General features: G+C 40.8%; 1 protein-coding gene across 10 annotated transcripts in view; it reads left to right on the plus strand.

Moving 5' to 3' along the window:
* GNAS (GNAS complex locus) overlaps positions 1–14,739 on the plus strand; it is a 52,831-nt gene extending 38,092 nt beyond the window's left edge. For 3 of the 10 annotated variants that reach the window (XM_063080146.1, XM_063080181.1, XM_063080170.1), the window contains exons 2-13: positions 543–615; positions 3,664–3,708; positions 7,972–8,026; positions 8,112–8,231; positions 9,818–9,915; positions 12,671–12,725; positions 12,859–12,932; positions 13,035–13,093; positions 13,203–13,323; positions 13,505–13,635; positions 13,892–13,959; positions 14,220–14,739. In XM_063080146.1, the coding sequence (XP_062936216.1) occupies positions 543–615; positions 3,664–3,708; positions 7,972–8,026; positions 8,112–8,231; positions 9,818–9,915; positions 12,671–12,725; positions 12,859–12,932; positions 13,035–13,093; positions 13,203–13,323; positions 13,505–13,635; positions 13,892–13,959; positions 14,220–14,366 (1,046 nt within the window). In that variant the 3' untranslated portion in view covers positions 14,367–14,739. Of the gene's footprint in view, positions 1–542; positions 616–3,663; positions 3,709–7,967; positions 8,027–8,111; positions 8,232–9,817; positions 9,916–12,670; positions 12,726–12,858; positions 12,933–13,034; positions 13,094–13,202; positions 13,324–13,504; positions 13,636–13,891; positions 13,960–14,219 lie in introns of all 10 variants that reach the window. The other 7 variants (XM_063080152.1, XM_063080180.1, XM_063080177.1 and 4 more) reach the window with 3 other exon arrangements.
* The last annotated feature ends 232 nt before the right edge of the window (positions 14,740–14,971 follow it).

Here is a 14,971-nt window from a genome sequence, read left to right on the forward strand (position 1 = left end):
GAGTGCTGCATCAGTACGTGATGTGAGAGAAACGGCAGTCTGGCTGGGCATTGTTTGTGAGTCCTGGGTATTTTAACCATGAAACATCTGACAAGCAGTGAATTATGTGGCTAGATACATTTATGTGTACATTTTACCAGTGCATGCTCATATCTCAAGGATTCACTTTTCGCAGTTTTAACTTCAATTCCCCCCCCCAAATGACAAAATTACGTCATTCCTTCTCTTTGCCCTTTTCCATCGCCACTCCATAATTTTTAAAATAACAACCAAGAGAAAACAAAACAAAAAATCCCTACAAAGAGCAAAACTTCCATTCTTGTTTGTTATTCTGATGGTGAAATACTGCAGGTAGACACTGTGTTGGATATTTATCTTATTTGCTCTGCGTCGAAATGTCAAGGAAAATTGCAAATCTATTATTTTGTGTTTGATTTTTGCGTTGTTGCTTCTGTGGAAAAAACAAAAACCAGCAGTCCTTTCCCTGCCCAAAGTGTGTGAAATGCCTCCTTCATAACCTGAGACTTACTTTCATTTTCTAGGTGCTGGAGAATCTGGTAAAAGCACCATTGTGAAGCAGATGAGGATCCTGCATGTTAATGGGTTTAATGGAGAGTAAGTGTCAAATCTGTGTAAGGGTTCTAAGTAAGAGTAACAGATTTTATACTATTAGGAAGCATAGGTAGGTTTGGGGGCTGGGCAGACAATTTTCACTTAATTTTTTCTAATTTACATATTAGAAAATCCTGGGAAGAGCTCTTTAGGGATTTTCCCCCCTCCTTTTAATCTTTGGTGCAACAAATAGTAATAATACTAATAAAGCACCGGTGTTGGTGTCAAACATTTCCCTATCCCAGGAAAATAGTGCCTGGTTGCAGAGGACAGTTAACAGCACTTGGCCCGGTGACAGCATCTCTGAGGCTAGGTCCTCTGCTGCAGCCTCACAGATTTTGCTGCAGTGACTCCAACATGGCTGACATGGGCCTTGGCCATCCCCTTGTCCAGCCCAAGCTGAGCACTGCAGAGAGACACCCCCCCCATCTCGCCCCACGAACCCATTTGAATGTTCTAAACTATTAGGGAAACATCGTTAATAATATTCTCACATACCACAAAGTTAAAGTGGCAGCCCTTGTTAATTCATTTTTTTTTACCCCCTTGTGAATTATTATGGACAAATCATTGTTTCCCTTTTAAAAAAAAAAAAAAAAATCAGTACTCCTGCCTGAAGAAATGAAAAGGAAACATTTAAATGATGGAAAGAATGGGAGTTAGGTACTTCCGAATGGATCAAGGGGCATTTTTGCCTTTGAAAAGTCCTTCAACGTTGCAATACTGCAGTGAGAGTAAAAATTTAAAAAAAAAAAAAAAAAAACATATTAGAGATGGGAGGCAAGTATTGGGGTCCTGCTTACCATGAAGAATGCAAATAGAGGGAGTTCACTTTTTCCCCAGACCCCAGATGGGGCCCATCCTTCATTTTCATTTAACAAAATGTGTGAAACAGAAAAAGCTAAGTTACCAGCCTCTCTTTTCACTGGTGTGAGAGAGGTTAACCTCACCAAAATACAAACACCTGAAGACACTAGATTACAATTAGTAGCTGGTTGGCGATCCCTTTCCCTTTCTTAAACCTGGATTCAGTGGGGAATTTATGCCTCAGTTACGTTTCCTTCAGTTTCAAAAAGGGAGACTGAGTCAAAGCAGCAGTTTAATTGTGCACCCCCCAAAAAACAAAAACGACGAAACTTGCTTATTGTTGCCTGTGATGCATTGGGGAGACAAAGGTAAATTTTATGATCTTTTGGAATGCCGCAGGCAGCTCTTTATGGAAAATTCTAGAATTTAACTCAATCAGGGTTAGAAAAGGATGACATTACCCATACAAATGGGCATGTTAATTTAGGATGCTTTTTATACTTTAACCCTGAATTCAGAAAGATGCAGAAGTGTGGGCTAGTTTACCAGTTTTGTGAATGACGCTCAATGAGTTATCAATATGCACATATATATGCTAAGTTGCTTTCACTTGTCACAAACCCAATTCTGAAGTTCTTAATTCCTCACACCTTTTAATAAAGCCCAGCCAACAGAGATTGCCATCCTGTCAGTATACAAACAAACAAACAAAAAAACCTGAAATGGACACTTAGCCGTGAATTTGTAATTTAAAAAAAAAAAAATCTTGCATAAATTTTTCCCCTGCAATTTACAGGGAGTGTGCTTCTTCATGAGGCTAGTTAAGCAAAAATAATTTGACCGTGTATCCTCCAGGTAAATATTTTGATTAAAACTGAACATGGCTAGGATTTTTAAAAAGATGCAGCAGCCACTGTTTACCTTAGCTTGAGTCAGATGGAAGATGTCATCTTTGAAATAAGTTGCTTAAAGTTTTATTACTTTACAGATTGCCCTAAAATTAAAAAACTTTTACAGAAAGGATTCTCCTTCCTAAGTGAGCTAGTCTGCAATGCAGATGAGGCTTTAAAACCAAAACTTCTCATTTCTTTTTTCTTTTCAAAACGAGGAAGCGTTGTTCTCAGTACGCCCCCTTTCTAGGGGAGGCCATAGGTAATCTCCGAGGATATTAAACTTAGCCTGTGAAAGTGACATAGAGCTTTTCTTCATGGGAGTCTAGATACCTTATTTTTATCTCATCCAACTGAGCCTCATTTTTCTTTTTCCTCACTGTGGCAGTGCAACAAAAGCTGTTTCCTTCTTCACTAGGAATTCCCTATGAAATGGTGACATCCCATCCCTAAAGGGTGGTGTGTGCAGTGCTGGGACTTTTCCTCCCAGATCCTGAACTTTGTTAGGGCTAGGCTGAACTATTAAATTTGCCTTAACTGTCCACAGGCTGCCATACCGTAACGTAACAACCATTTGACCTTCAGAAATACAGAGGTCGAATGTATATTTTCAAGCTCTCTTCCTTTTAGTACCAGCAAAAACAAAACAAAACAAAAAAGACACCATTAACATTGGTTGAACTAAGCTAATCACAAAACTTAGTAGAAGGCCTACCTACCTGCCTTTCCACCTTCAAGGAGGAATTTCTAGTATGTATAAAAATAGGGTTTCGGTCTTGTAATTTTTTGCTGCCTCATGGTCCAGATGTAGTTTTAATTGATGACAATTTATGGGGAACAATTATTTTTAAGTAAAAACATCTTATAGGTAGTTTACCTCACTGTAAGAAGGGAGGGTATTAATTTTGCACCAGGAAATCGTGGGCAAAAATCCTCCTGTGTTTATGACTTTATTCAGAGACAACATTGTGAAGATTATTACCTGGGAGAATTAGAAGCCTTATGTGCTGCCTAAAGAGAATTGTGAGATAAATCACTGCTTTAGCTCTTGAATGCATGTACATTTAGTGAAAGCCGAAGAAAATAATTATCTGTCCCTCCTGTATCCGACCAGTCTCCAGAGGGCTCTGTTAATACAGCACCAAAGGTGTGGAATTCTTCCCCCTACGGCCTGCAGTCTCAGTAGACCTTCCAATTTAGACAGAAAAGCTACCTAAGAATTAATGGGAGGATGGCGCGCGAACGGTTGCATTTGCTGTTGGCTGATTGTTGAGCGATGCAGAGAGGCTGTGTGGGGTTTGTGTGAATTGCAGTGCCTTGCAGATTAGGTGAGCTTTCAATCTCTCTTTAAAAGGGGCGGCGAAGAGGACCCGCAGGCTGCAAGGAGCAACAGCGATGGGTAGGCACATTCAAAAACAGAAAAAATGTTTTAACAAACAAAGCAAACATGAAGATCATATGGGGAAACTGAGGACAGAGACCCGGGAAGAAAATAAAAATCGTTTGAGGGCCATCAGTCATATTGGTATACATTTGCAAATGACACGTAAACAATTTCTTAACATTTCAGAGCAAGTGAAGTGCAAAACATAATTTTTTGGGCCATGCTTAAAGTATAACTAGATCCAGCTGGGGGAAAGTTATAGATTTCAGCTTTAGACCATCAGTTTAGGATTTTGAGAATTGATGTTTTTCCATATGGTTTCTATTTTCCCCCAGTTCTCCATTTGAATCAGCTACTTGTTTTTAAAACTATCTACTAAATTCCGTCCACCCAGTGGTTGGTCTGATTTTAAAATTTCAGACCTCTTTGAAAAAAAAATTTTCTCCTCTATTAAAATACGCAGTGTCGCACTGTCCTTAATTTTGAAAAATGCCTTGGCACCTTGTGGCAGGTCGTTGTTAAGAATCACCTCAAAAAGCCTCTGGCCTTTTAAAAATGATCAAATTTATTTTAATCCAAGGCGCTTTACATTAGCTAGTGATAAGGAAATTCATGGTGGCATCCTTTTTTTTTTTCTCCATTCATTGTCATTTTTTTTCTTTGCTTCCTGCATTCCCTATGCCCATCATACACAAACACATAAGCACACGCATGTCAGGTAATCCACTCTGGCTCTGCTTGCACATGCAGCATGCAGTGATGGAGCAGCCATTTCTCATGAAAACATGCACAGCCGATTGAATGAGCCCAGGGCTTCTCAAAAACATAGCTTCTATGGTCTGGAGGGAGGGGCAAAGGATTCTGGGGTCGGGGACAAAGTAACTGACACATGTTTGTTCATCTGTTTCTTTTAGAATATATTATCCCTAGATGATGGCTACAGTTTCTCATCTTCCCGGCTATGTCCTATCACAATTTGCATGCTGGAATTGCTCGGTCTTAGGAACTTCTAATAAGAATACTATTCTGTTGTCTGGGGGTGGGGGGGGGCCCTACTACCTGACCTTTAAAGATACCTGAAAAAACAAACAAAAAATTCAACAAAATCCTTAATTGTCCTAACAAACGTAGCTTAACAACAATCTAAAAAAGTCGTCTATATAAAAAATGATTGACAGTCTACTGTACCAAAAGTTGGCATTTAAGAAATATGACAAGTCCTTAGTGAGCAACCTACTGTGTACTAGATGTTGTGCTAAACCCTTGAACCCTACTAATACCTTGCCTGCATGCTTCTCTGTGACTCTGTTCTACAAGTAAATATAAGTATTAACATTCGTGATAAATAAAAATTCTCTGCATGTTTCAGCAATCCCTGTATCTTGCGTCTGTCTTCTGTCTTCCTTCTTTTGTCTTTTCCCACAAAGAGTGAAACTTAGTACAACATAGCCTTCCACTTAGCTGAAATGAGGTGTAGGGGGAGGAGCTTTTAAAATTTTAACCCAGCTAATCTGCTTTATATGTAGAGGGGAGAGGGAGGCAGCAATATCCTAAAAGAACTTCTAGCCCCAGCCCCGATTTTTTGGCCAATCAGAATTTAAGCAGTTGACATATATTTTGCCTTTGTTAAGTAGTTCAGAGACATCTAAAGAATTTTCCGTGAATTTCACAATCAACATTAAATTCATTAAGTGATAGTAGAAATGATAAACCTGCCAACCCCCAGTATAACGTCTCCATCTACATAGTAATTGCTTCAATGGAAGAATTTTATGTTTTAGTATTACACACCCAAATTAGATTTCAGATTTCTATTTTAGCTGTTTTATACTTGATATACTCCCACACCTATTCACATACGTAGATGAATACTGAACACGTTCTCAAAATATCTGTATTTTAAGACTGGAAGTTTTCCAATTATCATACTACTACTTAGACCAAAATATCAAACTGAATGAAAGAACCTTGTTTCTGGAAATACTTTTCTCTTGCTATATGTAGATTTGGGTATTTAATACCCGAACATATCTAATTTTACTATTGTGGAACCTTAAAACCAAAGGTTAATGGCTTTCATTACAAATGAAATGGAGCCTGTTTTTAATGAACAGGAATGGATTTGTAATAGGGCATTTTACGTAAATTCTGAATTCAAGAGTGAACATTAGGGACAAACACACATCCTTTTAATCTCTTAACATCTAAATAACTGATTTTAGTCTGTAACACCAAGGCTGGAAATTCATAATTTCAGAAATGATCTTTGATTCTGCAAATACAAACCAGAATAATTCCACAGAGTGGTCAGGACCCTCGATCCCCTTCAATATAGGATGGTTGCTTTAAGAGTCTGGGGGCCAGAATCACATTTCAGATTTGTGCAGAAATTCCACTCTCCAGGTCTGCAGCGAATCTCTCCCTATCATCTCTGCTCCTGAGGTTCTCTGGTTCTCTCAACTTGAAGCACTTTTACTTAAATGACCCTGAGGGGATTCCTGGTACCATCTGTCCTCCTCCTACATGCCCCCACACACCCCACATTGCTGATAGCAGCCCTTCTAAACCTTGCTGGCACCTTACTCTTTAAAAAAGCAATGGCTCAAAGTCCCCTTTAAGAGAAAGGGGCTCAATCCTAGGAAAAGAGTGGAATGAGATCATTCAGAAAATGAGGGCCCACCCCTCAAGTAAATACACAAACAGCTATTCGGGAAAGAATAAAATGCTCAGGAAATGGTAGCTGCAGTAATTCTTTGAAAAAGGAAAGACCAGGTTCCTTGGGGGGATGGGGGGAAGAGCTGTTGGCAGGCATGCACATGAACCCCCTCCCACTGTCCCCCCACCCCAGGTCCACCTTCTGGCACCCCCCCAACCCCAACAGCACCACTAACTGCCCTGTCAGGCTGCAGTTGCTATGAGTCCCTCTCTGCACTCCCTCTACATTAGTTTCCTTTTGTGTTCTACTCCAGAGGGATCGTTTAATTTCTACCTCCATTCCATGACTTGGTGACTCGACCATGTGAAAGCTTTAAAAATTGGGAGTCTCAAGAGTTTTTATAAAAAACTACAAGCAGAGAAAAAAAGATATAATGTCTGTTCCTTCTTTGTCGCCCCAGTTCCAGCCTCTGTGACTGGGACTTTCAGCCTCAGTTTCCCCATCAGCGGGGCAGGGCTGTAGCACCTTCCTTCAGCATAAGGATGCTGTCACGTCCTGGGGCCTAACGTATAGTAGGTGTGCTGTGCATGTTGGTTCCATTTGCCCCACTCAACTTGAGGAAGGCAAGGTTTGGCTATAGGTGTGGCAACACATATACTCCCAGCAAGACGTTCTTTCTTGTCCCCTAAAAAATACAAATCTTCCCTGGCAGTGCCTCTAATGAAGGCCAGTTTCTGAAAGACAGCATTTTGATCCATGCAGTCTCGTACAATAATTAACATACTGTTGGGGACCCCAGAACCCAAAGTCTGTGACCTTTACCTGTGGGACCAGAGACAATATAGATCATTTAATGAAAATCAAACAGGCTATATATGCCTGAGTTTAAATCAAAGTTAAAGGAAAGAAACAAAGCCTCTAACTTCTACTTAAGAGAAGGACCTGACCCTCCCCCCATCATAAGAAATTTTGGAGGCAAAATCTTCATTCCTATTCGCATTAAGGGACCAATGTGTATTAACATCTGTAGACTAGAAACACTCATTGCTGCTAGCTCTAGTACCCAGAACAGTGTACACACAACTATTTAAATAAACAAATAGGGTCTCAATGCCCTGAAGTCTGTAATTAACACCAGCATCTGCGTTCACTGGTTCTCAGTATGCTAATCTAGCAACTGAGTTCATCCCAACTCAAACCATGAGGCTGGTTAGGCTGTTTTTCTTTTTCCCAACCCCATAATGACCTATCCCTCCCCCCACCCCAGGCCCAATAGGGACTCTGATAAGGGCCAGCAGAAGCATTTTTGGGAAGTGTTAGTGTGTTGTGTGGAGACTTCAAACTAATGGCACCACATCTGAAGTATAAATGAACCCAGGACAACTTCTGGTACAGTAGCCTCGATCAGGGTCTCAATACCACTTTGCAACCTGCCCCAACCGGAGTTATAATTTGAAACTACCTTTATTCTGCTACTTCCAGTCTTTGTTCAAATCTGAACCTACAACTCCTTGAAGAAAAACAGAATACTATGCTTATTAGTTGGAATACCGTAGTTAAAGCAACACTCTTAGTCCGCAAGATGCAATATGATTTTCTTTTTCTTTTCAATCCCACTGCAGTGAGAAGGCAACGAAAGTGCAGGACATCAAAAACAACCTGAAGGAAGCCATTGAAGTATGTGTCGCTTCCTGCTCTGTGTCTTTCAGCGCCCTGCCCCCAACAGTGCTGTCCCCCTGACCACTGTGCTAAATCATTTCAGACCATCGTCGCCGCCATGAGCAACCTGGTGCCCCCTGTGGAGCTGGCCAACCCCGAGAACCAGTTCAGAGTGGACTACATTCTGAGCGTGATGAACGTGCCTGACTTTGACTTCCCACCTGTAAGTGACACCCCTGACTTGTGTTGCCTTAGCCCTGCACACCTGAGCAATAGAATGGTTCTATGGAAACATCAGTGACAACCCTGGACACGGGCAAGAGTGTCCAACCATACTTCAGGCAAAACACATTGCAGTAATATTGATACTTAGGTTAAAGTTGACCCCATACATATCCTTAATGTTTAAAAACAAAACTAATAATCATTAGAGCTTTGTTCAAGATGGATGAGCAAAATTCTGTCACCCCTTGTAAATCTTGGCTCACCCATCCCCACAAATAAATATCACGTTTTAATACTACATTTCCCACTTCATTAGATTACACATTTTTATCTGGGAAAAAGTCCTAAGCTATGGCAGGCTTAATTATTTCCTCATCCACATCTTAGGACAAACTACATTAAACCTGACACACACATATGAATTGTCCAGTTAATCTCCACCAAAAGTGCCTGAAGATACTGTGACATGCATAAATGAAATGCCGTGGCAGATGAAATCTTTTCTCATTAAAAAAATTTTTTTAAACCTAAATTATAACTCAAAAATAAATTACGAAATTGAACATATAGAAAAAATGATATTCTCCTGTGTGTGCTCTGACTGGGTACATGACACTGTTTACAAAAATTTTCGGCTCCCTAAAGAACTATTTTTAGGAAACACAAAACTGCCCAGGCATATACATTTTGGCCCCTTTGTCAGGGAAGAATGGTTTATATGAAAAGAAGGGGAAACAAGATGGAAAGACCTATGACTTTATAAAGCCCAGGAGGAAGAGACTTGTCTACAGTTTAAACAATGAGTTATTGTTGCCTTTTGTTAGGCTTTCGTGGGAATTTGTATTTGTGTATTTTAAATTGGTTTGGCTGCAAATTTATATACTTGCGGGAAATAGTATTAATTAGTATGAGTAGGTAAATTTTTTAAAATAGCATTTGTTTGGGGGAAAATTTTCTAGCAGTAAACACAATATGTATAATACAACCCACCGGCTTTTTCATGAAATATGATTCTGTATTTCTAATAGGAGAAAGCAAGGCAGCCCATTAAGCATCCACACAGTAGCCTTTATTAGTCCTACTGACCTCTGAACTTTATGGCCTACTTACATCATAATTTTTTTGGTAAAATTTACATTTTCCTGGAAAGAAAATTTAGTCCTAGCACATCTTCCAAATGAAGTTGCTTGTTTTCACAACACTGAATCATTTATTGGCATATTCTCCAACACAGATTAGTGTGTATTTTTTCTAGGTAAACAATTCTGTGAAGAAACAAAATTATTCAGTACTCCCCCCCCCCCCCAAAAAAAAAACGCAGGGGGTGGGATGGGGCGGACTACCCCAAGACAAGCAATTTAAAATAAGAGAAGAAGAGCAGGGATTAATTCCGTTAACTTCTGAATGTGGTCAACACGTAGAATTAAAGTTCCTTATGAGCGTCCATTCGTTGAACGGACTAGTACCTTGAAATCACACGTGTCAGTCAGGGCGGGAACTGCGGCCTCCGAGTTCGAGTGCCCGCACTCCTGCCGGTGCAAGTGCCTGTCTTTCTCTAAACCTCCTTTCTCTGCTGGCTTTCAGGAATTCTACGAGCACGCCAAGGCTCTGTGGGAGGACGAAGGGGTGCGCGCCTGCTATGAGCGCTCCAACGAGTACCAGCTGATCGACTGCGCCCAGTAGTAAGTAAACCTGTCCTCGGGAAACACGAAAGCCTGCAGCTCCTGCTTTTAAAGTTGCTTGCCAGTGGTTCTTTACATAGAAGATAGCCAGCTATCCACCTGCACGTAGAAAGTTCTAGTCTGATTCATGTTTTATAAAGCCCTTAATTGCACTTTTTAGTACAGTGGCATTATTTTATATATAAACAATTAATGCCTGTTAAAGCAAAATGATAATTACTGGCAATAAAGTGATGTTCATAATTAGCTTGAAGTAATTAATTGAATTGACTGCCAAGCATTTAGAAAGATACGGCAGCTCTCACTTTGAAAAATGCAATATATATATATATATATATATATATATATATATATTTTATCACTTTAATTTAAAAACATAACAAAGAGAAATGGTGAAAACAAAAGTATGCCTGTCCCCTCATTGGTAGCTGTTCATTGCTTTGCTGTTTCTGCCATCAAGTGAGTGACTATAGTAGCTGCCTTAGTTGAACATTATTAGATTTGTTAGAGTTTTCGTGTTGTTTTGAATTTTGAACTTCATTTCATATCCTTATTTATTCCTTCACACCGGGTCTTGATTGAAGGATGGTAAGTGGTCAGTGGATTTTAAATCCTAAATATACACCTAAACAACATAGTACAGTGGTGGGGGTATTTTCAAATAAAATGAATTATCTGAAAACAAACAAATTAAAATAAAAACCGAATTACCTGTGAGGAAGACAGGTTAAGGCGAGCAATAACAACGTGAAAGTCATCTTTCTCCAAAGTCAGTTATAAAGCAGGCTCACCTGATTAGTGCATTGGTAAAGGAAAAAAAAAATCTAAAAACATTTTATTGCACACCTATACCTAATGCTGCCTAAGCTACCACACCTGTTGCCTATTACCTGACTTATCTTCCATGGGATCCTCACTCTGTCCCCCTCACCCTTCAGGGTCTCTCTTTCAGTGGACATAATATCACACCCCTGGAAAGTTGCCTTTTAAATAGTTTATGACCTCCCTCATCCTGTACATGATACAGCAAGCATATGGTGGTCAGGGTTATAAAAAATATATATTTTTTCAAGGAACAGAAAAACAACCCATCTTGGCCAGTCCCTGTGACCCCCAACCCCCACTCCTTCTCCAACAAAGTCCCAGATTTTCTTCAAAGTTCTAATAACTACAAGCTGGAAGCGCTAATTATAGTAACGCAAAACAAATGGAAATCCTGGAATTGTTTGCGTTTTGTATTTTGGATCCAAGTCAGAAGCTAAGTACAGGTACAGATTAGGAGGGTTTAACATAGCAGTTTTGAACGCTGGGAGGTGGGGAGGCGAATGCAACCATTTCATTAATTAACAGCAGGTTAGCCAGGTATTTTTGTGGGGTCTTTTTTTTTTTTGTCACGCCGTTTAAAAGTTTTTTTAAAGCAACACTTAATTACTCGAGAAACTTTATCTGCAAACAGCACCATTAGCACAGATTATGAAAAGTTTTAAGGAAACTCTGAGGAAAAGAGGACAACAAAGTTTAAAACTTTGCAAACGTCTTCCCTAACCGGGTGGTTGAAACCGCCATGCATTTGCAGTGACCACTGTGTTTCTCTGGCTTAACTGCCTTTATGTTAAAGTTGAGATCCCGGTGCTGTGCCCATTTCCTAAGCTGCCTATTTTTATTTGTTGAGCTGGGGTTTGGCTGGCTCCACTCCAGATGTCTCTCTCACAAGATTTGGTGCTGATGAGCTATTTATAGAACTGTGGTTCTGTTGCCATGGCAACGCGCTGGAGGCCAGGGCGGCTGGGGAGCTATTTCTGGACTGGTGCTATAATGTGAGAATGATTGGGCAAGTCAGTATCTCCTCTAAGCCAGACGAACTCAGAACTGGTAAAAAGGCAGGGGGAAAAAAACTTAACGGAATTTCTTTGGTCTTTTCTCCCTTTCTCCCTTTGTGATTTTCTTTTCTGATTAACCTACTTTAAAACAGTTCCAACCTCCACCCCAATCCTCCCACTCCCCCCCTCAAAAAAAACTGGCTTTAACATTCATTTTCCATATTAATTAAATCTTTCAAAAGTTAATTTTCCTGGGTGTCTAGTCAAGCAACACAAGCAAGATGCTTTTTTAAACTATAAGTTTAATATCTGGAGTGTTCTCTTTCATAGAGCAAATAGAACGGAAAGGAACTTTGTTTCCTGCTCAGTGTGGTTAGGGCAAGAAGGGCCTCTTTGTGCCAGTTTCTTTGTTCTCTTTAATCAATGAGATTCTTAAAAAGTAAAAAGGAAGGGACACAGATTCTGAGTAACTAAGTTTGCCCTTGAGGGAAGGTCCTTGCTTCTTGAAAGTGTGCCACTTCACATTTTTTAAAAAGCGTAATGACAGAGGCATACAGTTTTGAAACTATTAGCCATTTTAGCCAAACAGTTGGAAATTTTTAATTTTTCTCTCAGTCATTATCAAATGGCAATATGATAGGCCTGATTTGGGGTCCTCTTTCTACTGGTTGATTAGCACAAAATTAACCTTTTAAAAATAAAAGAATAAACCCACACCACTGTCCTATGCTCTTTGTATAGTCCAGGTACCCTGAGAGCTCACAGGATAGTTGCTAGACAATGTGTCCAGTTCCCTGATTCAAAAGTGCCACTGCCTTTGTGCTGTGTAACTGTGGGACGATGTTTCCATTCAGCCTGGCCCTGTAGAGAGACACAGATAGTTGGCAATTAATGTGGCTCTGTGAACACCTCTAGTGTCTTTCTTTTTGTCCTAGCTTCCTGGACAAGATTGATGTCATCAAGCAGGCCGACTATGTGCCCAGCGACCAGGTATGCAAAACCAGTCATATTCAGAGGGCTTTCAGCCCTTTTAACAGGCGACTCAAGATTTTTGCTCCAGATTGGCAATTATTATTATTTCGGTTGGCTTTGGTGGGATCCATTGACCTGGGTTTTGTTTCAGGACCTGCTTCGCTGCCGTGTCCTGACCTCTGGAATCTTTGAGACCAAGTTCCAGGTGGACAAAGTCAACTTCCAGTAAGTGAATAGTTCACTTTTTATAAAACAGAGAGAGAGGGGTTTCTTGCCATTCTCTCTGACAGGCCCTGTGGAATAACGGATGTCCTTTCTCCCCACCAGCATGTTCGATGTGGGCGGCCAGCGCGATGAACGCCGCAAGTGGATCCAGTGCTTCAATGGTATGGACGTGATGGGCTTTGCTGCTCCTTCAAGGACGTTTTGCTTTTGTAATCATGAAAGGTCATCTCTGCTTCCAATATTTATTGCTTTTGCTTTCTTGCGGTTAAGATGTGACTGCCATTATCTTCGTGGTGGCCAGCAGCAGCTACAACATGGTCATTCGGGAGGACAACCAGACCAACCGTCTGCAGGAGGCTCTGAACCTCTTCAAGAGCATCTGGAACAACAGGTTGGTGGAGGGACACTCCCCCTTCTCAGATTGCCCTGCAGTCATATGACTGATCTTGAGGCCCTGATTTATGCTGTTATAGAAAAGAAGCTTGTGCAAGTTCTCATGCAAGCATTTCAAACCACTTGCAGAAACCATGTGTTCTTTTCCTGGACATTAAATCTGCTTCCCTCTTTGCTAGATGGCTGCGCACCATCTCTGTGATTCTGTTCCTCAACAAGCAAGATCTGCTCGCTGAGAAAGTCCTTGCTGGGAAATCGAAGATTGAGGACTACTTTCCAGAGTTCGCTCGCTACACTACTCCTGAGGATGGTATGTACAGCTTCCATGCTTGGCTGTAGTTCGTTTAGGTGATTCTTCTTCAGGTGGTCTGGCTGAAAACCCCACCCCCCTCCCACCACAGAACTGTAAAGGATCTGTTGGGGAAGCAAGAGAAATTTACCTCCACTCACTTTTGTATGGAGAAATCAGAGTTTGAGAAGTTAGGAGGCTACAGTGATGTCAGCACCCTAGCTCTACTGTAACCTTTAATTTGCCTTAAGTAATAAAATGTTTAAATTTTTTGCAGCGACTCCCGAGCCCGGAGAGGACCCACGCGTGACCCGGGCCAAGTACTTCATTCGAGATGAGTTTCTGGTGAGTAGATCCTGTCTTCAGTTTCCTCTCTTTCTTGTTCTTTTTTTCTTATGGATGTAAATTTTCTTAATTATGAATGTAGGGATTAAGCAACTTTATTTCACCATTATCAGTGTGAGCTTTAGCTCTCTGTGCCCTACGTTTGGTTTGAATATTACATCAGCAGCTGGTCAACAGTCATTCTTGGTAGATGTCCCTGTGGCTGATGGGGGTTCGTGGAGAGGGTATCACTGACCAAGTCCTTGTGTTTGTGCCCACAGAGAATCAGCACTGCTAGTGGAGATGGGCGCCACTACTGCTATCCTCACTTCACCTGCGCTGTGGACACCGAGAACATCCGCCGTGTGTTCAACGACTGCCGTGACATCATCCAGCGCATGCACCTTCGTCAGTATGAGCTGCTTTAAGGAGGGAACCCCCAAATTTAAGTAAAGCCTTAAGCACAATTAATTACAAGTGAAACGTAATTGTACAAGCAGTTAATCACCCACCATAGGGCATGGTTAACAAAGCAGCCTTTCCTCTCTCCCCCAAGTGATTTTGCAAAACCCCTTTTTCCCTTCTGCTTGCTTAGATGTTCCAAATTTAGAAAGCTTAAGGCGGCCTACAGAAAAAAGAAAAAGAAAAAGGCCACAGAAGTTCCCTCTCACTTTCAGAAAATAAAATAACAGCAGCAAACAAAAAGAAATAAACGAAATAAACGAAACAAAGAAATAAATGAAATAAATATCGTGTTGTGCAGCATTAAAAAAATCAAAATAAAAATTAAATGTGAGCAAAGTGATGTGACTCCCGTGAGTTATTTGCGGTTCCGAGCAAATTTCCATGGCTTAGGGTTACGACTTGGCCCTTGCCTCCAAAGCTGGAAGGACACACTTTGAGGTGCAGGCCCCAAGGTGGTGAGTGGGTGTAAAGTCTTGTCACTGTGTGTTTTCTGGTGACCTAATCTTTGGGTTTCTTAAAACACTTTATAGAGAATACAAAAGATGCACCCCTTGTCCATCCTTCCACA

This window comes from Cynocephalus volans, chromosome 1, assembly GCF_027409185.1.
Source record: "Cynocephalus volans isolate mCynVol1 chromosome 1, mCynVol1.pri, whole genome shotgun sequence".
Taxonomy (NCBI): Eukaryota; Metazoa; Chordata; class Mammalia; order Dermoptera; family Cynocephalidae; genus Cynocephalus; species Cynocephalus volans.